The sequence below is a fragment of the Thamnophis sirtalis genome, unplaced genomic scaffold, assembly GCF_051295495.1.
Source record: "Thamnophis sirtalis isolate CommonGarterSnake01/CBP01778 unplaced genomic scaffold, rThaSir2_p1.2 scaffold_5, whole genome shotgun sequence".
In the NCBI taxonomy this organism is placed as follows: domain Eukaryota; kingdom Metazoa; phylum Chordata; class Lepidosauria; order Squamata; family Natricidae; genus Thamnophis; species Thamnophis sirtalis.
Window position 1 is genome coordinate 20,948,579 of NW_028261385.1, and position 25,684 is coordinate 20,974,262.

Here is a 25,684-nt window from a genome sequence, read left to right on the forward strand (position 1 = left end):
TAGCAATTTAAAATGTATGGACTCAACTCCAGGAGTGGGATCCTACCAGTTTAACAACCAGTTCAGTGAGCGCGCATGCACAGTTCAGAGAACATTTACCTTCCGGATTGCTGTGTGGGAAAGAAAACAGCTGAGGCATGGCAATCCACTCTGCTGTGCAACTCAGCTGAGAAGATAAAGGTAGGTAAAGTGTGTGATCGAGGGAGCAAACAGGTTCGCTCCCAGCTGATTGTTGGAGCTACTGGTTCAAACTGGTGAACCAGTCCAAACTGGTAGAATCTACTCCTGCTCAACTCCCAAAATTCCAAAACCAACATGCTGGCACGGGAATTCTGGGAGTTGTCAACTACATGTCTTAAGACTGCTAAGTCTAACAAGCATTGTTCTAGGTAATGATACTGAAAGTTCATCACTTAGGATGAAGGGACATTTCCCCCTGTTTGCATATTGATGTGTGATGTGTGGTATGTACAGTGAAATATTATATAATCATTTTCAGTTAGCATATGTATGATGTTAAGTTTCTGCTCATTTTACATATTTCAGGCTAACCACTTCACCTTCAACTAAGAGCTACTTCTAGACAGCCACAACTATTACAGCCCTTCATCAGCGTTGAAACCTCAACATCCTTCTTCATCTATCTTACCGCCATCAAGATGTGAAAAGTATGAGCCGATCTAACAAATGCATCTCTTTTCTCCTCTTATTAAAGGCAAATCAATTAGAATTTCATGTGAGACCACCCAGGTCTTTAAAATCAGATCACTTTTATTCTGAGGGAGCACCCAATTTATTCGTGACCAGAAGCAAGACTGACTGCACATGTGTGCACACAAAAAATGGCACAGAAGGGAAAATCGCCATGGCAGGGAAAATCGCCGCGGCTGCGATTATTCAGCACCCGAGGATGTATTTGTGACCTGAATGCAACATTTAGCAGGTTTTTCGGTCAGCACCCAAATTGCTCGTGGTCTAAGTTGTTGGCAACCCGAGGTCCCACTGTATACTGCTTCCTTCCATCTTCATTCTTCACAACCTGTATGGTTTTACAAAGCTTATTTTCTTGCTGCAGCAACTCCAATAAAGGCATTTCCCAACCAAGTAAGTTTTATTTTGGAACACACAATATCACAATGCCAGGTGAAATGCCTTTCTTATAAGGGCATTATGTACAGAGTTAAAATTACTCAAGTGTGCCATGCCTTAGGCTCCTCCCTGTGTTACTGATCACCTTTCTAGCCCTTGTTTAAATCTACTATTACAGTGCAATTATCTAATGATTGTGTGCATAAACTGAACGGTGCCATTGCACAAAAACAGACATTTTGCAGCCAAAGACCTACCGACATGTATCAGCCACGTTTTGAATTTCATCAAGATTTTATCCTCAGAAAATGGTCTTTGGAGAGGGTAGGTTTTTTTTTAAAAAAAATTCTTGTAATAAGAAAAAACATTGGACTTATAATACATACATTAAATCTTTGGGAGGCTTAACACACCTACTTTTGTGGGAAGGCGAAGCAAAATTCCTGCCAATGCATTATGTCAATGGGACCTAGGATATACCTAGATAAAATCCTTAAGGACTGAAAAAAATTAAGAAAGAAATATGTAGTTCCTACATATTAGTAGCAGTTCATCATAGAGACTAGAAGCGAATCTGAGTTTTCTTGTGCTTCCACTTACTTCTGATGTCATATTCCTGATTGAATCCTGCTTTAAAGGTTGATCATGAGTTAGGAACAGCAACATGGACTTTGTGCTTCCCCATCAACTGTTAGCATCTGAAAATTAAATCTAGAAGGTGTGCTGGTTACCAGGCTACAAACTTTCTCTCCAAAATGAATATCAAATTAGATTGTATTAATATCTGGACAGCAGCATAGTGTTTGCAGCCAGGCCCAAAAGCAATGGAGTAGTAAAAATGGCAAGGTTACAGTTGCTTTCTCTTTGCAGAACAATCAGTTCCATTTTTTTTTTATAATAAGTGGGTGCTAATGCCATCCTTTTTTTGATCTCTAACTTTTAAGGAGCCTCATATGGGATAAATCTCACTATTTTGAGAAGTTAAAACAAGAGTATGGTGAAGGGAAGTATATCTATCCTGCCTTGCTCCGAGTACCCTCATGAACCTGAACATCCATGGGCAGGAGCAGGGAGGAGTGCGGATGTGTTTTAAAAAGTTGTTATGACATCGCAATTAAACTTCTGCATCTTTTTAAAATATGTGGCATGATACACATATTGAAAGGATTAGGACAGGAGTCGGCAACCTTAAACACTCAAAAAGCCACAAAGGTCCTAATCGGAAGCCCCCTGTTCAATTCTGGAGCCGACTGGAAATCCATTCCTCCACCATAGAGTCTCCTCCTACCGCGGCGTCCTTTTTCCTCTGCTGACCAAGTCTGGTTCCCGCACCATAGAGTCTCCTCCTAGCGTGGTGTCTTTTTTCCTCTACCTGTCCTAATCGGAAGCCCTACCAATTGTGGAGCTGACTGACGACAGGGAGCTGCAGCAGAGGAATGAAAGAGCCACATGCAGCTCCAGAGCCGCTGGTTGCCAACCCCTGGATTAGAGTTTGGATTGCATCTGCTCTCTCAATTTGTTGATCAACCCTCTTCCTTGAAGACACTCCTGTGGACATGACTTCTCTGAATGAGTGATGGAAAAGGAGCACGGATTGAGAATGTATAGCTGAAGGGAAAAGGAGAAAAGAATGAAGCGTAAAGACAAAAATAAGCTAAATTCAGAGACAGTGATTTAAAATAATCAGCTACATTGACGTACTTGGACTGGCAGTTAGCACTTCATCTGATCAGATCATGAAAAAAAAAACCTACAAAAATCTGGTTCAGATGAAAAATGTGGGCCCCATACGCTGATTTGTTTTAGCTAACGTTTCCAGCCCTGTGGTTCTTCGGATTAAGTAATTGTAAGCAGTATTTCAAACCACAGGTTAATGGGTGTCACATGCCCACATGTGCTGCATAAGCAATCTCAAATCTGTAGCAAGAGAATTAGAGATTGGGTAAATAAATCCTGCAGGGTTTTTTTTGCCCTTATTAAAATTGTTATATTACTGTATTTATATGAGGATAAAGCTATATATTGCACGTAGTTTTTCTTTCTTTATTATGAAGTTTCTAAAGCTATCATTGAGCTTTATGAAGCTTGTGAAGCTCCTAAAACAACTGTTACGCTTTGAAGCTAAAGCTCTGAAAGACTGTGAGAAGAACATATTTTATTACCCTGACCATCTATGATCGCGTTCCTCCTGGGAAAAAGACCACCATGTACTTATTTCTGGCCAAGCAGAAATAATATAGATAGGCCTCAACTTTACCTCAGCCTCAACTCACTGTTCAATTAGCAGCTGTTCAAAGTTACAACAGCACTGAAAAAAAGGTTACTTATAACTGGCCCTTACACTTATAACCATTGCAGCATTCCTATGATCACTTCAGGGGTAGGATTCAGCCGGTTCGGATTGGTTCAGGCAAACCGGTAGCTCTCACCATCAGCTGAGAGCGAATCAGTTCACTCTGATGGTCAAGTGGGCCCGGCTGCCCACCCCTGCACTATACTGATCTATATCCCCTTTTCTGAAGCTCAACAGATAGGCGTGGCAGAATGGATTGCCGGGCCTCAGCTGTTTTACTCTTCGGGACTGCAGTAGAAGGTAAGTTTTCAAACACACTGCGCACATGCTCAGCAAACCGGTTGTTACACTGGCTGAATCCCACCACTGGATCACGTGATCATAATTTGGGCACCTGACAACTGGCATAGCAATAGCAGTTAGACTTATATACTGCTTCATAGGGCTTTCAGCCCTCTCTAAGCAGTTTACAGAGTCAGCATATTGCCCCCAACAATCCAGGTCCTCATTTTACCTACCTCAGAAGGATGGAAGGCTGAGTCAACCCTGAGCCGGTGAGATTTGAACAGCCGAACTGCAGAATTGCAGTCAGCTGAAGTAGCCTGCAGTGCTGCATTTAACCACTGCGCCACCTCGGCTCTCTAACCACTGCACCATCTCGGCATGTCTTTATGATGATGGCAGTGTCCCAGAATCATGTGATTACCATATGGAATCTTCTAGCCGGCTTCCAACAAGCAAAGTCAATGAGGAAAGCTGGATTTGCTCCCTGCCCATGTGAGTCCTTTAACAACGGTAACGATCTGCTTAACAACTATGGCAAAAAAAGTCTGTAAAATTGACACAACTCACTTAACAACCACTTTACTTAACCACAGAAATTCTTATCCCAATTATGGTCATAGGTCAAGGATTCCCTGTAAAATGTTGGAAAGAAGTGATCATTTATTTCTTTATTAAATCTATTGTTAAATCTCCCGTTCTATTGTCAAGTGACCCTGGGAGGTTTATGGCATAGTAAAACAACAATATAAAACAGCAAAAAAAATTAAAATATTAAAAACAGTAAGCTTTCAAATTTAAAACATTAAAAGTTAACCCCAAAAAACCTAGATAAAAAAGGATTTTAAAAATTTCAGTGAGAAACTGTTTTCTCTCTGAAACCCTGCCCCTTATTTGATTGCCCTCAAGACCTGTCATGATTTGACTGGCAGGAAAGATTACAAAACAGCCTGAAGAAGGAGAAAAAAAGCCATCATTTCGGTGTTTTAAGCTTTCCTTACAAAGTTCTAGTATACAGATGATAAGCTAAGCTGGTAGCAATGTTTAGCTTCTTCACTTCCACTTCTTGGAGGAGAAGTGAAATGTTTTCAAGGAAAAAGCCAAGAAAGTCCTGTTGCCTTTTGGAAAGGCATCTTTGGTGCAACCGTGACCTGGATGATTGAGAATCTCCATAGAGATTTCCTAATGCTTTCCAATAAAAACGATCGTGAATGTGTTGTCCAAGTGTTCAGCTGAATCAGGGTTGAAATCAACTTACCTTCGCTACCGGTTTGCAAATGTGAGCGCGCGTCAGTGGTGGGTTGCCAATTTTTTACTACCGGTTTGGGAGGGGGTGCATGCACAGAAGCGTACGGGCAGATGGGCGGAGTCTTCCACCACCGCTACTACTGGTTTGGCTGATCTGCGCCAAACCGGAAACAACCCACCTCTGCCACATGTGCCATCTCCACACATGCACAGGACCTTCTGCATATGCGCAGAGCGTAAAAAACAGGGTGTGATGGCATCCAGGCAGAGCCTTCCGTTGCCACTGCTACCGATTCGCCCGAACCGGGTAGAACCAGCTGAACTGCACCACTGAGCCGAATGCACTAAAGGACATTAGAGATACAGTGGGCACTAGATCTGAAATTATTTTTGACCTTCCCACTTTTAGGGAAGGAGAGATAATCTCCCATTGATTTGAACATAAGAACAGCTGTATTACTTGACTTGAATACAACAAACTTTCCTTCAAGTTGCCAACTAAACCAATGCAGAGAGAAAGAGAATTGGGCCACTCCTTTTTTCATGAGCCCTACCAGGGGTGAGTTTCTCACCCCGTTCCAACCGGTTCAGTTGGAACGGGGCCGGCGGCGTCCTCGTGCACGCGTGCAGTGCACGCATGCGTACTAGCGTCTGTGCGATGCTCCAGCTGCTCCTGGAGGATCGCGCAGGCGCTGTATGTGTCCTGCGCATGCGTGGAACTCGTCAAAACCGGGTAAGGAGTGCGGGTGGACGGGTGGGCCCTTCGCTGTTCCCGGAAGTTACTTACTTCCGGGTTCACCGACCAACCGGTTCGCAGGGACCGCCGCGAACCGGTTGAAACCCACCCCTGAGCCCTACATACATTCTACTTCTGGGCTGCCTGTCCCATATGTGAGTTGATATGGTAGAAGCTGCTCCTTCCTTAACTCTAAAAAAACATAGCAAACATTTGCAAATGCATGTTCAAGATTGATGGAAAGAACCTGAGATTTAAAAACAAACAAACCATTAGGGGGGAAAAGACCAAAACTTTCAAAAGTGAGGGATTTGTATGAATCTACTGGGTCCAAATGTTTGCTTACTTAACTAGACTGTCGACTTTGAACTGAACCTGGCTGCAGCCATTTTTCTGTTCCTCAGTTGCCACAGAGAGGGGAAAGCATGGGGAGGAGGTTGGAGTGCATTGCTAGACACAACAAAGAGCTTTCTCCTGAGAACCAAGGTCATCTCTATTGGTAATAGATAAGGTTGGGGAAGGAGTGCCTGAAGAGCCCGCCAACTAACCCAATTGGCCAATGTGACTTGTGATACTTGGGGATGGGGTTATTTCCTAGTTTAATTAAACTGAAACCGCGGGAAAGATTTAGATTTGGTTTTCCATTGAAGCTGTGCTGATATGATGTACTCATTAAAGAAGATCTTTGAGAAGGAGCCAAGTCTCAAGTTCTGATTTGCTTGAGTTTGTTAGTTGGAGACTTGATATAGACTTTGGATGAAATGGGTCTTTTCCCCCCTAAACATTGCTGATATTTAACAACCATAGGAGGGAGTTTGTAACCAAACTTTGCCACTTTCTTCATGGATGAGATAGAAAAACGTCAAAATTAAATAAGAGGGAGGGGGAGGAAAGAGAGAGGGAGGGAGGGAGGGAGAGAAAGAGAGAGGATGGGGAAAAAAGTTAATAGATTTGCCTAAGTGATAGTTGTAAACCTTAGTTCTATCTCAATGAGAGGTTCAAGATGGGAAACTTCAATCAAGAGAAGTTGAATTAGGTGAACAAGCACTTTTCATAGTACTTAAGACTATACAGACCATAGTAGTATCCTTTGATCTTAGTTCACTCCTCCACAAGCAGTTTTGGGGGGAGATTTCCTGTTTCACCCCTGCCTGCTTTCCTGTATGTTTTTACTTCCCGTTGCCTGTGGTTACTTTATTGATGAGTGCACTCTAGAAGGAGTTATAAAGTCACAATGCAAGCTGATCTTTCTCAGATTTAGTTTCTCTCCTCTTCCTGCAAGGTAGAAAGAATGTGAACTTGAGAAGATGGCAACGCCAAACCTGATTGCGTACACCTACTTTTTTATCTTCCTTCCTTTTACTTCTTCAGAAAGTGGATCTGGGTCCGAAACACCTATAGGATATGGTAAGTCACTCCAACTTTTCCCATCTCACAAACATTCCAAACAAGGAAAGTGAAACTTTCCAAATATGTAATGCAAAGAATCTTGAATCTTGTTGTCATTAGGTATTTTGAAAGACAAATATCCTGCCACCTTGATGTACTAATTTATTGTATACTTTTATTTTTTAGTTTAGTTTACAAGGAGTGTGTATAGATAAAACAAACAGCTGCACAATTATCAGATACAGGCACTGGTGTTCTAACCCTCAACCAACATTTATTAGAAATATTATAGCACAGAGCTAGTTTTTCTTTCAGAGTATAAAACCGGTGCTTGTTATCCTGGATTTTGCCAACAAAAAGTAAGGTAAGTTTAGATTTTATTATTGTTATTTTATAAATGAGCATTCTTAAACCGGTTCAAGTCACCTGTTGAAAAATGCTGCTAAATCAAACCTAAATTCTAGTACACAGCAAGAACCAGAAATTTTCAGTATTCAGTTGTGTGACATATTCTTTCAGACCCTTAATAATCTTATTAAGATGGTCAGGGACAATGGATAGAGAAAGCCACAAGCATTTTGTTTTTAAATAGGGATGGGCATTTAACCTGGGTGCTTTATAAAGTTTATTTTTCTTGGGCTAGGATGAGAAACCTACTTTGAAAAATGCAAAACTTATGTATCTCCCTGCACTGGGGAGACTCACCAAATGTTTATAACTGTATAACTTCATACTCAATTAATGAGATGTGCGGGCACAAGAAATCTTTTTGCATACAGGATTCTTGATTAATTTCAGACAACTGGGTTTTATATAAAGACAAGTTGAAATCTAGAGAAATGTGTTCCCTTTTCTAAAAAATATCCCCTATACAGGGTTATATTTAGCAAATTACATAGTAATTAGACAGAATGCCCAGTTCTTTAAGCTGAAAGCAGTAAACTGAATTCATAAAACAAAAAATGAAAAACGTTTTTAAAACCCTTCCTCTTTCTCCTCCTCTCCTGCTTCCTCCTTCACCTCCTTGGCAGTTAACAAAGTAATAAGAACAGAAGCCAAGCTGAAGTTATTTGTGAAATTGATCCTCAATTGTTTCTGGGTATTGGTAATAAGAAGCACTATTTTATAGTGGCTTTCCCCTCCCCATGTGGGACAGGTGCTAGTGGAGATATGGGAGTTCTAAGTTCTAAGGCCTCTGTTGTGGGGTGAACTTTCAACTTAATTCTCTGTACTCTCCTATTTAATATCCACACGAAAGGGGGGTGGCTTCATCCATTGACATGGGTCAGATTTCATCAACAATACTAATGATATACATTTGGACATTTCCCCAGGCTGAATAGGCCATGTGCTGTCCAAGTACCATGCCTGGAGCCTGCTAGGTTTTGGATTGGGAGGAATAAGGCTTAATCACAGCAAGTTCAAGCAGTTTTGGGTACATAGGCTGCTGGATGGCATTACACCCCCTCATCTGGAACTGATAATCTGAGTTTTGTTTGTACTCATGGCTCCTGTTTAAACAGGATCTGACAGCTGTGGCCAAGAGGACCGTTACACAAGTTCATCTCATGTACTAATTATGACTGCCTTGTACATGATCATTTATGTCTGGGTCACATCCCAGGCTCTTTACTAGGATGTATCTACATGGATGCTACAGCTGCTCCACAATGCAGCAGTTGAGTAAGCTATCCACCCTCTCTTTTGCCCATGTAACACTAGGACGAAATAGGTGAGAATTGAGCTGCTTGCCATTGGACTTCCAGGTGTGATTTAAGGTACTGGTTGTCATCTTTAAAGCCTTGTGTAGCTTAGCTGAATGTATCTTCAGAACTCCAGGGTCTCAGAAGTGTGGGATAGCTAGAGTATGATCCCTGTTCTAAGAGAATGTTACCATTGGGTGCCCTTTTCCCTTCCATCCCCATCCTGCAAGAAGAGCCGAAGTGGCGCAGTGGTTAAATGCAGCACTGCAGGCTACTTCAGCTGACTGTAGTTCTGCAGTTCGGCTGTTCAAATCTCACCGGTTCAGGGTTGACTCAGCCTTCCATCCTTCCGAGGTGGGTAAAATGAGGACCCAGATTGTTGTTGGGGGCGATATGCTGACTCTGTAAACCGCTTAGAGAGGGCTGAAAGCCCTATGAAGCAGTATATAAGTCTAACTGCTATTGCTATTGCTATTGCTATATTTTTCTACTGTTGTTATGGATTGCTTTAACCCTTGTTATAATGGTTGGTTTTCTTAATGCACTGAACCTCAGACTTAGAAACACTTTTAAAATAGGCTATTTCTTAGTCATGGCAGGGAGTTTTATGTATCCATCTACCTGGTTTATACACACAAATGTCTTGGATAGAATATGGATGCATTTCTCATGGAAAGTTTGGTGGCATGGGTTGCTCTGTGGGTTTACAGGAGCAAAATATCCAGAAAGAAACCAGGTTCTTTATTGCTAGTAAGAGGCACTTTTAGTTAGATGATGTCATCTGTTTATCCCAATCATCTGTGGGATAAACAATACATCAGACATGTACCAAAAGAGCAGGCATTGCTGATATTTATGTTAAGGTAAGCTCATAGTGGACCGAGCAGACTGAGAAAGTACCATTCACAGGAGAAATAGAATTCTTCCATTTTCCAAGTGATATTGCAAATTTGCACTGGGTTTTAAAATGAGAATCTGTTGGCATCACAAGTGGCATCACAGAAAAGGATTAAAGTTACTCTCTGCTCTCATTATTTTCAATATGGATTTATATACTTACTGTAAGGAAAAAAATTGCTATTATAATTTAGTCCTTGTAGATTTCCAAAATTATTTTAGCATATACATCAAGTTGTGAGTGAAAAATTAATTGAACAAAGTTTGATGAAAATCCCCATTTGTTGTTGAGAAATTCCCACAAAATCTGCTTCATATAGTGTATGCAAGCTATTCTTCATATAGTGTATTTGCATACTTACAGTGTATTTTATATGTGTGTGAGTGTGTGCATATTGTATACATATATTGTAAGTGTATTTGCATACATATAGTGTATGCAAACTATACTTCATATAGTGTATGCAAACTATTTCCTACATTACCCTTTACATTTTCACATTGCATGATGACCTCTATAACCTACAGCTGAAAAGTTTTATGTTAGTGCTGTGCAAGCATTCTAGGGAATATGCAGATGACATAAGAAGGGCAATTACCATGAGTCATAAGAAAAGATGAATTGCTCAAAAGTTTTCTTGGTAGTCTTAAGTTCTTTGATCTAGAGAAAAATGTGTTGACAGTTTTCTTTAAATACCTGATTAATCAGGGAGCAATTGCTGTTGAGAGTCTAGAAAAAGTGCAGAGAAGAGCAACCAGGATGATTAGGGGACTGGAGACTAAAACATATGAAGAACGGTTATAGGGACTGGGCATGGCTAGTCTAATGAAGAGAAGGACCAGGGGAGACATGATAGCAGTATTCCAATATTTGAGGGGCTGCTACAGAGAGGAGCGGGTTAAGCTATTTTCCAAAGCACCTGAAGGCCAGACAAGGAATAATGGATGGAAACTGAACAAAGAGTGATTCAACCTAGAAATAAGGAGGAACTTTCTGACAGTTAGAACAATCAACCAATGGAACAGCTTGCCTTTAGAAGTTGTGGGCGCTTCATTACTTGAGACTTTCAAGAAAAGATTGGACTGTCATATGTCAGAAATGGTGCAGGGTCTCCTACTTCAGCAGGGGGGTGGGGGTGGGGGGGTTGGACTAGTTGACCCATAAGGTCCATTCCAACTCTGTTAATCTGTTAAATCTGCATCCAATACAGTGAGAAAAGAAAACTTACTTGCTAGTGAATTATTTAACATAAAGTCAGTTCAACAGACAAAGCTTACAAGAAAAGCAAGGAGTTTTTTTAATAAGATACTGAAAAAACAACAAAAAGAAGGAATAGCTGGTTTCTTGAAAACCAGCTATTTCAAATGCAATGTGCAAACACACACACACACACATACACACACACTCTCTTGTTTTCTGTATCCCTTCAAGAAAGATCTATCATTTGGACTTTTTTTTTACTTCCTCACATCAATATCAGAGGAGACATTCTTAGGAACTTGGTGGTAAGTCACATAATGTCCAAAAGAAGATAAAAGAACATTTTGAACTGGGTTGGAAGCTGAAACAACTGTTGTGACGGGGAATTACGCTTCATTTAAAGCTGGATGCAGCCGAAACCTACAGATTTTCTGTTCCTGGATCCTTCTCTCAGGCAGTTCTCACCACATTATAATAATTAAATAGAGGTGTTGAAAGAAATGTCCTTCTGGGTTCGGTTCCAAGTGGAGAAAAAGACACTGGAGACATGGAGGCTGTTTGGAAAGATGGTTTATTGTTGGACAGGGCCACATGGCTTGAGCCCTGAACAGAAAAGGTGATCACATGCTTCAATGTTGGTGGAGAAGAAGAGAGAAGGGCTGAAGGAGGGGCTTGCTAGGCTTTTTATACCCTGTTTAGTCCCACCTCTCTATTTCCTGTTCCTGTGTAAGAAATGTATTCTGATTGGTTGTCAGACTCCCATGGTGCCATGCAGGGGGCTACTCTCTAGGCTGTGTTTTGAATCCAGGTATAGATGAGTTCTCAGATGCCATGTGGAGAGTTGAGTAATATCCCTTCCCCCTGCAGCTGCAGTGGAGAAGTCTTTATTATGTAAAGTGGGCTAGCCTGGCCTTCTCAATGGCCTATTGACAAAGTGGGGACGGGCAGGAAGCTACAGGCAACTATTCTGTCTTTTAAAGCATGTTTCTTTCTTTTCACATCCAGAGAAATATTCTGCCTTTTCAATATTTCCTAGGATATTTCATTTTTCTGGGAGAGGGCTGGATGATAACTTCCCACAGAGGAAGAAATGGAAGGAAAGAATTCAGTTTTGTTTTCAGGAATGAAACTGTGTGGTCTACTTTTTTTTGATAAGACTCCTTATAAAGTGCTTTAAATCTGAAATTTGAGGAATTTATTTTGTGATTCTTTCTCCTTAGGTACTTGCGCAGACGATGAGCAAGAAAACAGCTTTAAGTGTTTCCTTCAAATGCTAGGACTGCTAACCAATTTCTTAATTTGTGAGGCTACTGGGACAGAGATGAACCTGAATGAGGCAAACGCCCATTTTTCTGTGTAAGAACTTTTCTAATGTATTCAAACATCATTACTTGGGTGGTAGAGGATTAATACAATGAAAAAAAATGGCTGCAGAATTTGGGGGGGTGCAATTTTGGGAGGTTCTGGAGCTTCAGAAAAATTGGTTGGGGATACTTATTTGGCCTGTGGTTGAATGCTTAACTAATCTTAACTTAATCTGTCTTTAGAGTCTAGTAAAACCTACAGATTACTTCTCAGAAAATTGTATTTAAATGCATAAAAGAAAATACATAGGTACAGAAAATTTTTCATGGAGGTGAAACAATGAATTTGAGAGCTCTTCTAGAATGCCTTGAATGAATTTTTAAACACAAAAGCACTTTTGAAATGCTATGCTATGTTGACTATGATCAGTTACATGTGTTTGGGGAAAACAGTGCGCATAAACCAATGTATTCTGGTTTTGATTTTTCAATGTATAATAATTTTTCTGAATGTTTTTGGAATCTAGAATTGATAAATTAACCGGTTGCCTGCAATTCATTACTGAATAAAAAGCTAAATTTCAGTTAGAGGTTAGTGAAAATAAAGTTGTAATATTTTTTTACATCTAAATTCATGGCCCTCCTGAAATCTATCCACAAATTCCTAAGGGGTCTTTGGTTGCAGTTTAAGAACTCCTGTCTTAGAACATAAATCCTCAGATCATACTATATCTGCAACTTTTTTCGCCTTGTGCTAGAAACAAAAAGGGTAGATTTTGAGATTTTATAGCAAAAGATGTTAAAGTTACTGAGAAACGTACAAGTTTTATATAGCGTAATGTCGCTGGTTATTAACTTGGTCCTTGCTTTTAACTTAATTAGCTGATTAACCACATGATTTTCCCTGGCATTCCAGGACTATAAAGTTTTGTAAAGGAAAAGGGGCTTTGCATAAAAATGAATGAATGTTAAAAATAAGACAGAAGAGATGTATTAATGCTAATAATCCTAGCCCAGCAATACTCTTATTAACCAATTGTTCTTTTGGAGTAGGGCATATATAAACAACAGAACTCAAGCATTTCTATTTTAACTACAGATATATCACATGACTTCTGTTCCATATTGAGACTGGAGCAATAGGCTCCACCAAGGTCCTCCATTCCGGTGGGAAAATACTCAAAGCCAATTGGCTGAGCCGTCTGACAGCTCCCTATAACAGGGCTAGCCAGCGCTGGATTTGTACCTAGTTGTCGAATAAAGGGCTGTTTGTTGTCCCTGAAGCCTGAGTCCTGTCTCATCCATTCACCCTATCTAACAACTTCATTTATAGAACACATGACAATACTGAAATTTGGAAAGCGAGGCTTCATCAGATATAATATTTGGTCACAAGACAACTGGGGAAATTAGAAAACATTAAAATAATCTTTGCCATCAAGAGTACTTAATGTCCAGCTGGTTTGGAATACAGTGAATCAGGAAAAGTGAAGGATAGCTGTTGTATTGGGGTAGCTTAAGATTGTGTATTGTTCTGTAAACATAAATTAACTCAGTAACATTTTTTTGCACTTGTCTGCGGAACTATAAAAGTAATTTCCTGTTCAAAGTTCTCACATGGTCTGTCAATTACATGACCAAAACAATCACAATTACATGACCAAAACAATCACAATTACATGACCAAAACAATCACAATTACATGACCAAAACAATCACAATTACATGACCAAAACAATCACAATGCTTCCTCTGAAGCTTGCAATGACTACAGTTTCCTAACCGTGAGACTCTATAGCAGCTTTCAAACTACAGTTCTAATGAAATGACTAAGCTCTCTGAAGGTCTATGTTATCCTATTTTTCGATTTGTTCCAGAACCAGTTTAGATAGACAGGTTTTCCAAAATTTCATTGCTACCCCATATTTTGTCACAGGTATGGGACTCAACCCCGGTCCTGCTTCATGAAAAATCCCCTTGTCGCCAATTGTTCTATATACAGCACTGATCTGATTGGTTCTTTGGACATTTGCTTGACAATAACTTTGACCAATCCTTGCAAAAATTGCCAGAAATTGAAAGCTGTTCATTGGGGTAAGCAAATGTATAGTGTGGGGTCCGTTTGCATTCATTTTTTAACCTGCTCAAAACTGGAGTGACATGAAGTTTAGTTATATCAAGGCAGAGTCCAATTATGTTCTTCCATTTCCAAATTTGGGAGTGTGGGGGGGGGGGGGAGATGGGATCTGTACTGCCAGAAGAAGGTTATGGTGTTGATCGAAACTGTGGAAAGTAGAAGATTGTACATAGCTCAAAGCAATTGTCCTCTGGATTAATTTTGTTCAACCTGAGCAACTTTACACTGTGTAGACTTCATCTCCCAGAATTGTATGCTGACTGAAGAATCTGGGAATTGAAGTTCTCAGATCTTAAAGTTACTGAGGTTGTGAGTCACAGAGGAAAAATAAGTATAATGCATCATTTTCTTAGCTATTTAGATATGTATATTAGCCAGTGAATTAACATTAAGTGTTGATTCCATGCCAAAAAATAAGTGTGATTAATTTAACACATTATTGTATTCATAACTACTCAGAAGGAAGCTTCCTTGTTTAATCAGACTTTCCGGAGTCATGTTCCTATCACTACCTTTAATATTTTGTAGCGTACAAGCATGAAAACAGACATTCTAGTATGCGGTAGAAATAACTTCTTTTAATAATTGTTGGTTTTAGCTGGATTCTGAGTCTAGAGATGATGAAGTTTGAATAAAGGAGGAGAGGTCAAAATATTAACTACCCATGCTCATATAAGTCATCCACATTTATGGACAGGTACTCGATTTATGATCCAATTGAGACAAGAATGTCCATGCCTAAGCAAGGCTGTTTGAAATGAGTCATGCGTGAATTTATCACTTGTCTTACCATGGTTGTTGAGTGAATCACTGTGATTGCTAAGTGAATCACATGGTCTATAAGCAATTTTGGTTTCCTGCATTTACTTTGCTTGTCAGAAGCCCCCTGAAAAGGTAACAAATAACAGTCACATGACCCCGGGATAGCACCACTATTGTAAATACCTACCAGTTGCCAAGTGCCTGAATTTTGATCACATGGCTGTGAGGATGTTGCAATGGGCATAAGTGATCAGTCATAAGTCACTTTTTCCCAGTATCGTAACTTCAAATAGTCATTAAATGAATGGCTCTTAGTCAAGGACTATCAATTGATGAGAATATAGCTAGAAGAGACCTTGGAGGTCATCTAGTCTTCTAGGCCTTGGTAATCTTCTAGACTACTGGTAATACTACATGGACTCATTTGAATTTGAGTTCACAATTTGCTTTAAACAACAGAAGTTTAAGAATTGTGCATGTGGCATGTGATTTTGTGTGTGTATATGTTGTTTATCTTTACTTTGTCCTTTGCAGTTAAACCTGAAGCACCTTATGGTCTGAATATCACCTACCAGGAACAAGCACATGAGTATCTTGTTCAATTCTCAACGCCACATATGGCAAACTCATTCCTTAAAGACAAATTAATACACCAGTTAGCCTACCGACAAGAAAATACAGACTGGACTGTGAGTAAGAATGAGTAGTTTTGCATTTTCTACTTGATTTCAATTGCATGCCTGCAAGCAAGGGTTGTTCGTTGTACATTGCCATGCAAACTATGTTCTCGGAGGCTGGGTTAATTTTTCTTTAGTCTGTGCCTGAATTTAAAAAGTTTAGAGTGAATAAAAAGCCAATAGCTGTTTTTAACTTCTAACGTGGAGTATAGGCTAGACTAGGTTTTTATATTCAAAAGGCAATGAAAATCAATGTTTGAATGATGCTCTTTCAATCGAGATAGTTTTAAAAAAAACATCCTCCCAATAATCCTGGTCTATCTGACACTGCTTATCTCCAGTGGCTGCTTAAGGATGAACAGACTGTGATTACAACGCAGGTGGCTAGATTCTGTGTAGCAGCACTGGGGATTTGTCAGAAACATGTGATCTATATCTATAACACCATATTTATTTTACATAACTACAGTAATATAGCAAATCCTTTTCTTTAACTACTCTTTTGCATTTTAGTATTTAAGGACAACGGGCCTCGCAGTTTAAGGATTGATATTATAATATAATTAGGCCATGCATAACTGACAGATTGGGTGCCAAATTGGGATTTTAATATAAATTTTATCTGTCTTTTATTCTAGAATTTTTAACTGGATATTCCTTGAGTGTTTTTTATTTGTTCTGGTCTCCTGTCATAGATTGTAATAAACCTGATTTGATTTGATTTGAATGTTACCACTTGCGAATAGCAATCTTCAAAGATATTATTCCTTGTTAATGTTAGAAATCACCCCCTGCTGCTTTATCCAACGTCACCCCTAGTAGTTCATGATGAAAACAATTAACTGGTTGGGAACATGTAGAACTTAACAAGAAACATTCTATTTTCTGAGGGAATGTTTTGCCCTCAAAAATTGTTTCTGTTAGTCTCTAATGCAAACCAAGCTTAATTACAACAAAACAGATTTGTAATTCAGGTTTACCAACGTTGTTTGGTCAACACTTTTGATTTGACCCAAACTTTCCAATTTAGCATCTGCTTAGTTTAAATTCTGCCTCTAGCAGGATTTGGTATTAGGGTAACTAATGCAGATCCAGATTTATTTCTGCTAATACGTTTCCTTCTGCTTTGAATCCAAGACTTTAGTTAGCAATAGTAGCAATAGCAGTTAGACTTATATACCGCTTCATAGGGCTTTCAGCCCTCTCTAAGCGGTTTACAGAGTCAGCATATTGCCCCCAACAACAATCCGGGTCCTCATTTTACCCACCTCGGAAGGATGGAAGGCTGAGTCAACCCTGAGCCGGTGAGATTTGAACAGCTGAACTGCAGAACTGCAATCAGCTGAAGTAGCCTGCAGTGCTGCATTTAACCACTGCGCCACCTCGGCTCTCTCTCGGCTTGGACTATTATGACTACAGAGTGTGAATGTCCCAGTCCTAGATGCATTTCACAAAAGTTTGTACAGATACTCCCTGACTTAGGACTATAATTGAGCCCAAAATTAAATAAGGCATTCATTAAGTGAGTTTTTGCCCCATTTTGAGACCTTTCTTGCCATAGTTGCTAAGTGAATCACTGTAGTTTTTAGTAACAAGGTTGCTAAGTGAAGCAGGATTTCCCATTGACTCTGCTTGTCAGAAGGTTGCAAAAGGTGATCACACAATCCCGGGACACTGCAATCCATCATCAATATGAACCAGTTGGCAAACACCCGAATTTTGATCAATGCAGTGTCCATCATTAAGCCCCTAATTCTGGGCTCAATTACAATTGTAACACAAGGACTACATATTGCCCCCAATATGTCCATCATTAAGCCCCTAATTCTGGGCTCAATTACAATTGTAACACAAGGACTACATGTATTAGCTCTCTGAGTCACTGAGAATGAGTGGGCGGCCATATGAATTCTCAATAAACAAACAAACAAACAAGCAAACTATATTGACTTTTCTTGGCTCTTCAGAATTTCAGTTAGATATTCTTCCCAGCATTGTCCAAATGAGCCAGAGACAGAACCATCTTTTAAATGAATGGAACCATCTTTTAAATGAATTCTGCCACTGGGCTTCAACATTTTGCTGGAGAGCAGACTAATGAATGGAATAAAATGAAGAAGTGACTTCCATGCGTCTTCATTTGTGGTATATGAATGCAGCCAAACATTCTGATCATTTTCTGATCATGCACCAATCAGATCATTTTCCATGAACTATTTGGTATATTTTCTTGATGCAAAATAATCCACCGTATTTCGGATGTCAGAATGGGATGTTGTCATATTCCCAGCCGAATTTGAAGAACACGTTCAGGGAAAAAGGATTTCACTACGTAGAAACGAATGAATGTCGTTACAGGGAGCTGAGTATTTTTGTTTTTACTAAAAACAAAATTCCCCAAATTTATTCCTGTCTTAGACCACCGAATCTGATTTTGTTAGATTAAAACTTCTGGGGCAGTTATTTGAGCCAAATGTAATGTATGAGATGAAGGTTCGGTCAAGGCCCAATGGAGATTATTTCGGAGGCTACTGGAGTGACTGGAGTTCATCCCAAAATTTCACCACTTCAGCCAGAACATCAAGCGGAATAAGTGAGTCCAGATTTTTAATTTAATTCTTATTGGAAATCAAGAATATCAGAAATGTTTATAGCCTGGCACAGTGGTGAACATTTTTGTACCGTGACAACGAAGCTCAGCCTTAAGTTCCTATTTGTTCGTGCAACTCACGGGGTGACTTTGTCCCTCTGAGCCCAACATCTGCAATGGAAGGTGCAGCTGGAGAAGGAATAGTGGGTGGGTGGGGGGCATCACTGCTTCCCAAAGAGGGGAAAGAGAGAGGCCCAAAACAAGAGACTGAACAGTCCTGAACAGTCCTGAGGAACGGAGGAAAAGGTTCAGGGTAGCCACATCCTCAAATCCCCCAGGCTATATCTATTAGGTTAGAAGTTTAGTTTTAGCCTAGATTCTGTGTAAACAAATAAAGAACTAGACTCGATTGATCTCACTGTTTCATCTTTGGACATAGGCCTGCTAACAACCTCCTATGATTAAAAGGGGAAGAGATCTTATATGTATATTTGTGTTGCATTTTTGCTGATAAATGAAGGGAGACTAGTATAGATCTATTTCAAGCTATTTAACTCTAATCAGCTAGCCATACCATTACTGGGATTCGAACCTGGACTGTTTTTACATATTAGGCAGTTATATTAACCTCTAAGCCACAAGCTCTCTTCCCTTATCAGCTGAGCCAAGGGAATGATTAAGTGTTATGTCAAAGCACCTGGTATGCCCAAATATGCTTCCTCCCATAACTGTATGTATGTATGTATGTATGTATGTATGTATGTATGTATGTATGTATGTATGTATGTATGTATTTAGTGTCACAACCCTTGGTATGCCCCAATTATGGGAGGAAGCTAACTGCTTCCATTATCTGTCAATCGGCTCCTCACAAGAGTCCATCACGACAGAAACCCAATATTTTTACTGTTGCCTTTGTTATATTTGTGTTATATTTGTGCTGATAAATAAATAAAGGGAGACTAGTATAGATCTATTTCAAGCTATTTAGCTTTCATCAGCTAGCCATAAAAATACCAGGAACTTCTCCAGACAGTCTCTGAGAATCAGATGCAATTGAGTGGAAGAAAAAAAAATACAGGTAAACCTCGACTTACAACAGTTCACTTAGTGACTGTTTGAAGTTACAACGGTACTGAAAAAAGTGACTTATGATCATTTCCCCCACTTATGACCGTTGCAGCCTCCCCATGGTCATGTGATCAAAATTCGGACACTGGGCAACTGACTTATGTTTATGATGGTTGCAATGTCCCAAGGTCATGGGATCGCCTTTTGTGATCTTCTGATGAGCAAAGTCAATGGGGAAGCCAGATTCACGTAACAACCGTGTGACTAACTTAACAACTGCAGTGATTCACTTAACAAATGTGGCAAGAGAAGTTGTAAAAATGGGGCAAAACTCTCTTAACACATTTCTCACTTAACAACATAAATTTTGGCTCAATTGTGGTCGTAAGTTGAGGACTACCTGTACTTTGATTAGGGTCAAAAAAATTATACATCAACAAAGCTTTCTGAATATAGCATGCCATAGTTATAATTACTATCGATACCAGTTAATAATTGGCAATAGCTGATATATCATGACCAAACTCCAGGCCCTTCCTATCAGATATGATGTTAAATGATTAACATTTCTTTCTTCAAGTACGTTTCAAAGATGCAAATAGCTGTGGGAAAAATATTTTGGCAGGAAAACCACCTTGCCTCATTTCCAGATCCCTCCTCCCTGTATCTGTTTGGTAAAAGTAGAGTGCATGGAGGAATGAGTACCGTAATAGAGTAATTGTACTACCGGCATGTTGACAGTTTAGCATCTGTTTTCAGTACATATAAAGAAGTAGGAGAGGTTGGTTAGAAGCAGGACATTTAATTCTAGGCCAGTGGTTCCCAAACTTGGCAACTTTAAGACTTGTGGACTTCAACTCCCAGAATTCTCCAGCCAGCTCTGCTCTGGAGAATTCTGGGAGTTGAAGTCCACAAGTCTTAAAGTTGCCAAGTTTGGGAACCACTGTTCTAGGCGAATTGGAAGAAAAGCAAACAAGAATCAGGGGCCAGAGGTACCGCCACAAAACCAGAAGAACATCATGAGACCATGAAATCCAAGAGTCCTTGATAATCAGAAGGATTGGAGCTTGGACATTCCCAGCTTCTGCTGCAGGAACTTTGGTGGAAACAAAGTCACCAACTCAACTCATTCTGTTGCTGAATTACTCAGTCAAGAATTTTCATGCAGTGTTTAATTTAAATTTACTGTATGGTTGACTTGGTCTTCCCTTCTATAATAGCGAAGGACAAAACTTTGTTCCTCTTCTATAGAATGTCTTTTAAGTATTTACTGTAGAAGACTGCAAGAATTGTCTTTGGATGGTTTTTTCCTTAAGCATATACTTCAGTGGTGCAATTCAAAATTGCTTACTACCAGTTCTGTGGGCGTGGCTTGGTGGGCGTGGCAGGGGAAGGATACTGTAAAATCTCCATTCCCATTCTACTTCAGGGGAAGATTACTGCAAAATCCCCATTCCCTCCCGATCAGCTGGGACTTGGGAGGCAGAGAATAGATAGAAGGTGGGGCCAGTCAGAGGTGGTATTTACCAGTTCTCTGAACTACTCAAAGATTCCGCTACCGGTTCTCCAGAACTGGTCAGAACCTGCTGAATACCATCATTGATATACTTCCAATCTTTCTTGCTTGGATTTGTTGGATTATGGGTGAGCAATGTCAGATGGGGGACAAATATAAGATTTTGCATTGTTACAATGAAACCTGGAGTCATAACTAATGTGTAAATATCTTCAATCTGGTGTGACCATATATCAAACCCAAGCTAGGCAGAAGCTAGGCTAAGGCACAGAATAGAACAGGGGTCTCCAACCTTGGCAACTTTAAGACTTGTGGACTTCAACTTCTAGAATTCCTTAGCCAGCAAAGCAAAACTGGCTGAGGAATTCTGGAAGTTGAAGTCCACAAGCCTTAAAATTGCCAAGGTTGGAGACCTCCCTGGAATAGAAGATAGAAGATACCCAGCATCAGAGAGCTGTTCTGGCAATAGCAATAGCAATAGCAGTTAGTCTTATATACTGCTTCATAGGGCTTTCAGCCCTCTCTAAGCGGTTTACAGAGTCAGCATATTGCCCCCAACAACAATCCGGGTTCTCATTTTACCCACCTCGGAAGGATGGAAGGCTGAGTCAACCCTGAGCCGGTGAGATTTGAACAGCCGAACTGCAGAACTGCAGTCAGTTGAAGTAGCCTGCAGTGGTGCATTTAACCACTGCGCCACCTCGGCTATGTCCTGGCAGGACATAGGTTCCTGGAGGTTAGTCAAATGGATGTCTCATATAAAATGGATATTATCTGTAATGTCATGCTTTGATTCCCAATGAAAACTCTGTTACTGTATCTATTTTTAGAGCTAAGATTCCATTCCTTGGACAAAGTTGTCCTGATAACTGTATCCATTGCAAGCTTCTTCGTCCTTTTTATTGTAATTCTTCTGGTCCCAATATTTTGGAAAAACAGGTAATTTTTTTTAAAAAAAACCTCACAATTCTAATTCATATAAGACTCATTCACAAAGGTTACTGAAAGATTGTTCCTAATTAACACTGTTTTTAATCTTCTTCAGGATCAAAGCCATTGTTTGGCCCACCATCCCTAACCATCAAAAAACTCTGGATAAATTCTGCAACAAACTAAGAAAGGTTAGTACTTTTACTTCAGGAAACAGTAGCCCTGCAGGCCTTCAACGTAAAAGAAATACAGGTAGTCCTCAACTTACGAACACCACTGAGTCCCAGGCGTCTGTTGCTAAGCGAGATATATTTATCACAGTTCATTTAATGACCATTGGAAGTTACAACATCACTGAAAAAAAATTCAATGTCGGTTAAGTGAATCTGCATTGTCAGATGGTTGCAAAAGTGGATCACATGATCCAAGGACACCAGAACCGTCATAAATAGGAACCAGCGGCCAAGCATCCCCATGGTCACGTGATCAAAATTTGGATGCTTGTCTCACTTATCAGCAGGAAATAATGGGGTCCATTGTGGTTGTTAAGTCGAGGTCTACCTGTACATTTCTTTTAATGAATTAATGTCTTTGCTTTACAACTTTGGAAATACATTGAACTGATTCCCTGATAGGGATGCTGGCTCAGTGGCTGAGTGGCTAAGACTCTGAGCTTGTCGGTCGGAAAGGTCGGCAGTTCGGTGGTTAGAATCACTAGCGCTGCATAACAGAGTGAGCTCCCATTACTTGTCCCAGCTTCTGCCAACCTAGCAGTTCGAAAGCACGTTAAAAATGCAAGTAGAAAAAATAGGAGCCACCCTTGGAGGGACGGTAACAGCGTTCTGTGTGGCTTTGGCATTTAGTAATGCTGGCCACATGACCACAGAGACATCTTTGGACAGTGCTGACTCTTCGGCTTTGAAACGGAGATGAGCACCGCCCCCTAGAGTCAGGAATGACTAGCACATATATGCGAGGGGAATCTAATTCCCTGATAAATCTCCTCTTATCTGCATAGACCTCCAACACCAGTTTCTTTAACGCTGAGAGTTTGGGATATGCTGACATCCATAAGGTGGAGAGCATTCAGGCTAAATCAGAAGCTGCCCACCTTCAGCCCCCATCGTGTAGCCCGGAGGCAGAGACTGAGGATTTGGTGGAACCAAAAAGTAACTTGAACCATATTCATCATGGATGGTTGAAGCTCCCTCTGGCATATGAAGGAATGTTGTCAACAGAGGAGAAGGCCACGCTCTACAGTGGAAGTGAGGACACCTCTGGTGATCATTCGGTCCTCAGCATCAATCTATACAATGAGGGCAGAATGGCTGACCAACATGGCTGGAATAGCCAGGATCTGTGTAAATATTCCATTCTCCCAATGGACCACATTTTCCCCCCTGAATTAAAAGCAGGCTCTTGTGACCACACTTATTCCAATGGGAAGACCAGGGTATTAAATAAAGAAGAAACCTACATCACAATGGCAAGCTTTTTTGAAAACAAGGGGAAATTATGAAATTAATACATTAAAAGCATACCATTCCCAAGGGGCATTTCTAGGTGTAACACAGGGTTATAACTTCTGTTACTTTTCCTTCTTCCAATGCTGATTTTCAGCATCGATTTGCAGATTAAAAAAAAGACTGTAAAAAGTTTTCCTTTAAAATGAAATTCTCTTGCAGTCAAAAAAAAAAAAGCAAGAGTTTTCTTCATACATGGCTTTCCATTGCAGCTGTATTTATTCCCTCACTCAAAATGGCTTCAGAGCATTTAAAAGCCACTCAGAAGTCCTTAACCCTTTCTAAACAGAATTAAACTTAGAAAATTCCCAAAGAGCAGAAACTGTTGATTTCCAAGTTTAATTCTGTTTAGAAAGGCTTCCATGACATTGAGAAAATAAAAAACTCTGGACTAAAGCCAAAATACATTCATTGAATCATAAAGGTGGTTTTTGTTTACCGACTGCCTCGTTTAGGGATTATTTGCAGTTACGACAGTGATGAGAATGTAACTTTATGATCAATCCTCACACATATGACCTTCACAGGTCTGTAAAGAAAGTAAAGTTGAAGTAAGATCCTAAACACGGTCGCATGTTTTCTTAGCGACCACCTCGCTTAATGACTGAACTGCCAGTCTAACTGCAGTTGCTAAATGAGAGCTACCTGCCTATTATTATGCCCATGTTATATAAATTTATCTCTATGTCATGAAATCCAGGGAAATGCTTAACATCGTGTATCACAATTTTAGCATTAAGGTGCTTTTTCAAAAGGCAACTGGGCTTTCTTTGTTTTTCCTTGAAGATGTTTCATTTCTCATCTAAAAGGCTTCTTCAGAACACAGTTGAAGAAGCTTCTTGATGGGAAATGAAACATCTTCAAGCAAAAACAAAGTCCAGTTGCTTTTGAAAAAGAGACAACTCTGAATGACTGAATATCTCCGCAGACATTATTTTATGAAGTCAGTTAAGATTCAGAATAAAATCCTTAGGAATTAATGTTCTTATCTGCTGCCATTTTTATGTGGGTTTAAAAACCCAGGAATGAATGACTGGCTTGGAATTATGATGGTATGGATATTGGAGAATCTCCACATCTTCCTTATTATGATTCAGTAGTGATCAGGCAATGCTGGAGCACTTGATCTTGTGGATCTATCTTGTGATTCTTATTCTGACCGAAGCTTCCCAAGAGCATGAAGCAAACTCCTTGTCCTGACAAAAAACTCTTTTATTAATTTACCGTGAATTCTGCTCATTCACATCCAGCAAAGTCTTTCAAGGGAGGATTTACAGTCACAGATCTTATCTGGCTTGGAGAGCTGACAGGGCGATATCTGCAAAACTTGGCAAGGAGTCTTGGAGACTCATGAAACGATTAAGCAAACTAATTGTCTCCTGCAAACTCCACTCCCCTTTTGCTCCTCTTTTATTTCCTCTGGGAGGGGCCATTCATTGTCCACCTGTGGTCTTACTCCCAAGAGGACCCCTGTTCTTTAGCTGTTCCTTTCGTCCGGTAACTCTGCGCATGCACACACTGGGAACAAGCTCCAGCTGGTTGTCTGCCTCATTGATGTCTGATTCTGAAGGCAGCTGATAACTGGCATACGGCTCTGGCCCTGTCTCTGTGCCTCTGACCCAGAGCCCTCCTCAGAGCCTTCCCAGACTCCAGGACTGGCCCATGTTCCTCCCCAAACTCCTCATTGTCCGAATCTGCTGCCAGCTTTGCTGGCTGCTGGCAAGCCACAACAATTCCTGCCCATGTAATGAAAAACAAATCCTGTTGCATTGTAACAAAGTCCAGCAATTCAGCATCCTTTTTTCCAGAGTAACTAGGAAGAAGCTCTGCACACTCAGAAAAGGGACAATAGTGTAGTCCATCCTCTTTGCTGCTCCCCAATATTTTCCAAGAAGTTCTATGTTGTGATTAGGATTGGTAGATTTCTCCTGTCTTAATTGGAGAACTTTCCTCCTTAAGGCCACTCCATGTCTTGGTCCACACAGTGCCTTGTGGATATGAATAATATAAATTGTATGTTATGTGTAGTTTTATCTTATTTTTTATCTTTACTAATAATGTCATCAAAAATATTCCACCAATATGTCTATATCACTAGCTATAGTGATCAGTTCATTAATACAGTGCCCCCCCTACCAACCTTTTAGGGACCAGGGACTGGTTCTGTGGTGAGAGGTTTTCCCACGGACTGAGGGGGGCATGGTTTCATGTGCTGCTTGCATCCCGCGGATGGAGCTTTGCTTGTTTGCGCAGCCTGGTTTCTGGCAAGCCCAGCCCAGGCCCGGTCCACAGATCGGGGGGGGGGTTGGGTACCCTCGCATTAATATCTATAACTG

General features: G+C 40.3%; 2 protein-coding genes across 2 annotated transcripts in view; both read left to right on the forward strand.

Annotated features, from left to right (window-relative positions):
- Nucleotides 1-1,108, forward strand: part of SPEF2 (sperm flagellar and cilia associated 2) — a 124,601-nt gene extending 123,493 nt beyond the window's left edge. The window contains exon 37 of the mRNA XM_087715404.1: nucleotides 547-1,108. Within this exon, the coding sequence (XP_087571530.1) occupies nucleotides 547-570 (24 nt within the window). The 3' untranslated portion in view covers nucleotides 571-1,108. The remainder of the gene's footprint in view (nucleotides 1-546) is intronic.
- Nucleotides 1,025-24,973, forward strand: IL7R (interleukin 7 receptor). The gene is made up of 9 exons (XM_087715410.1): nucleotides 1,025-1,104; nucleotides 6,931-7,055; nucleotides 12,059-12,194; nucleotides 14,079-14,236; nucleotides 15,576-15,730; nucleotides 18,137-18,311; nucleotides 21,726-21,834; nucleotides 21,941-22,016; nucleotides 22,844-24,973. The coding sequence occupies exons 2-9, from the start codon at nucleotides 6,956-6,958 to the stop codon at nucleotides 23,342-23,344; spliced, it is 1,410 nt and encodes a 469-aa protein (XP_087571536.1). The 5' UTR covers nucleotides 1,025-1,104; nucleotides 6,931-6,955; the 3' UTR covers nucleotides 23,345-24,973.
- The last annotated feature ends 711 nt before the right edge of the window (nucleotides 24,974-25,684 follow it).

Bases quoted from the DNA above. Each gene is read 5' to 3' on its own strand.
- IL7R (XM_087715410.1), top strand. From the start codon at position 6,956: ATGGCAACGCCAAACCTGATTGCGTACACCTACTTTTTTATCTTCCTT. The intron at 7,056-12,058 runs GTAAGTCACTCC...CTTTCTCCTTAG, and splicing joins CGAAACACCTATAGGATATG to GTACTTGCGCAGACGATGAG. The intron at 12,195-14,078 runs GTAAGAACTTTT...ATTTTGTCACAG, and splicing joins GCAAACGCCCATTTTTCTGT to GTATGGGACTCAACCCCGGT.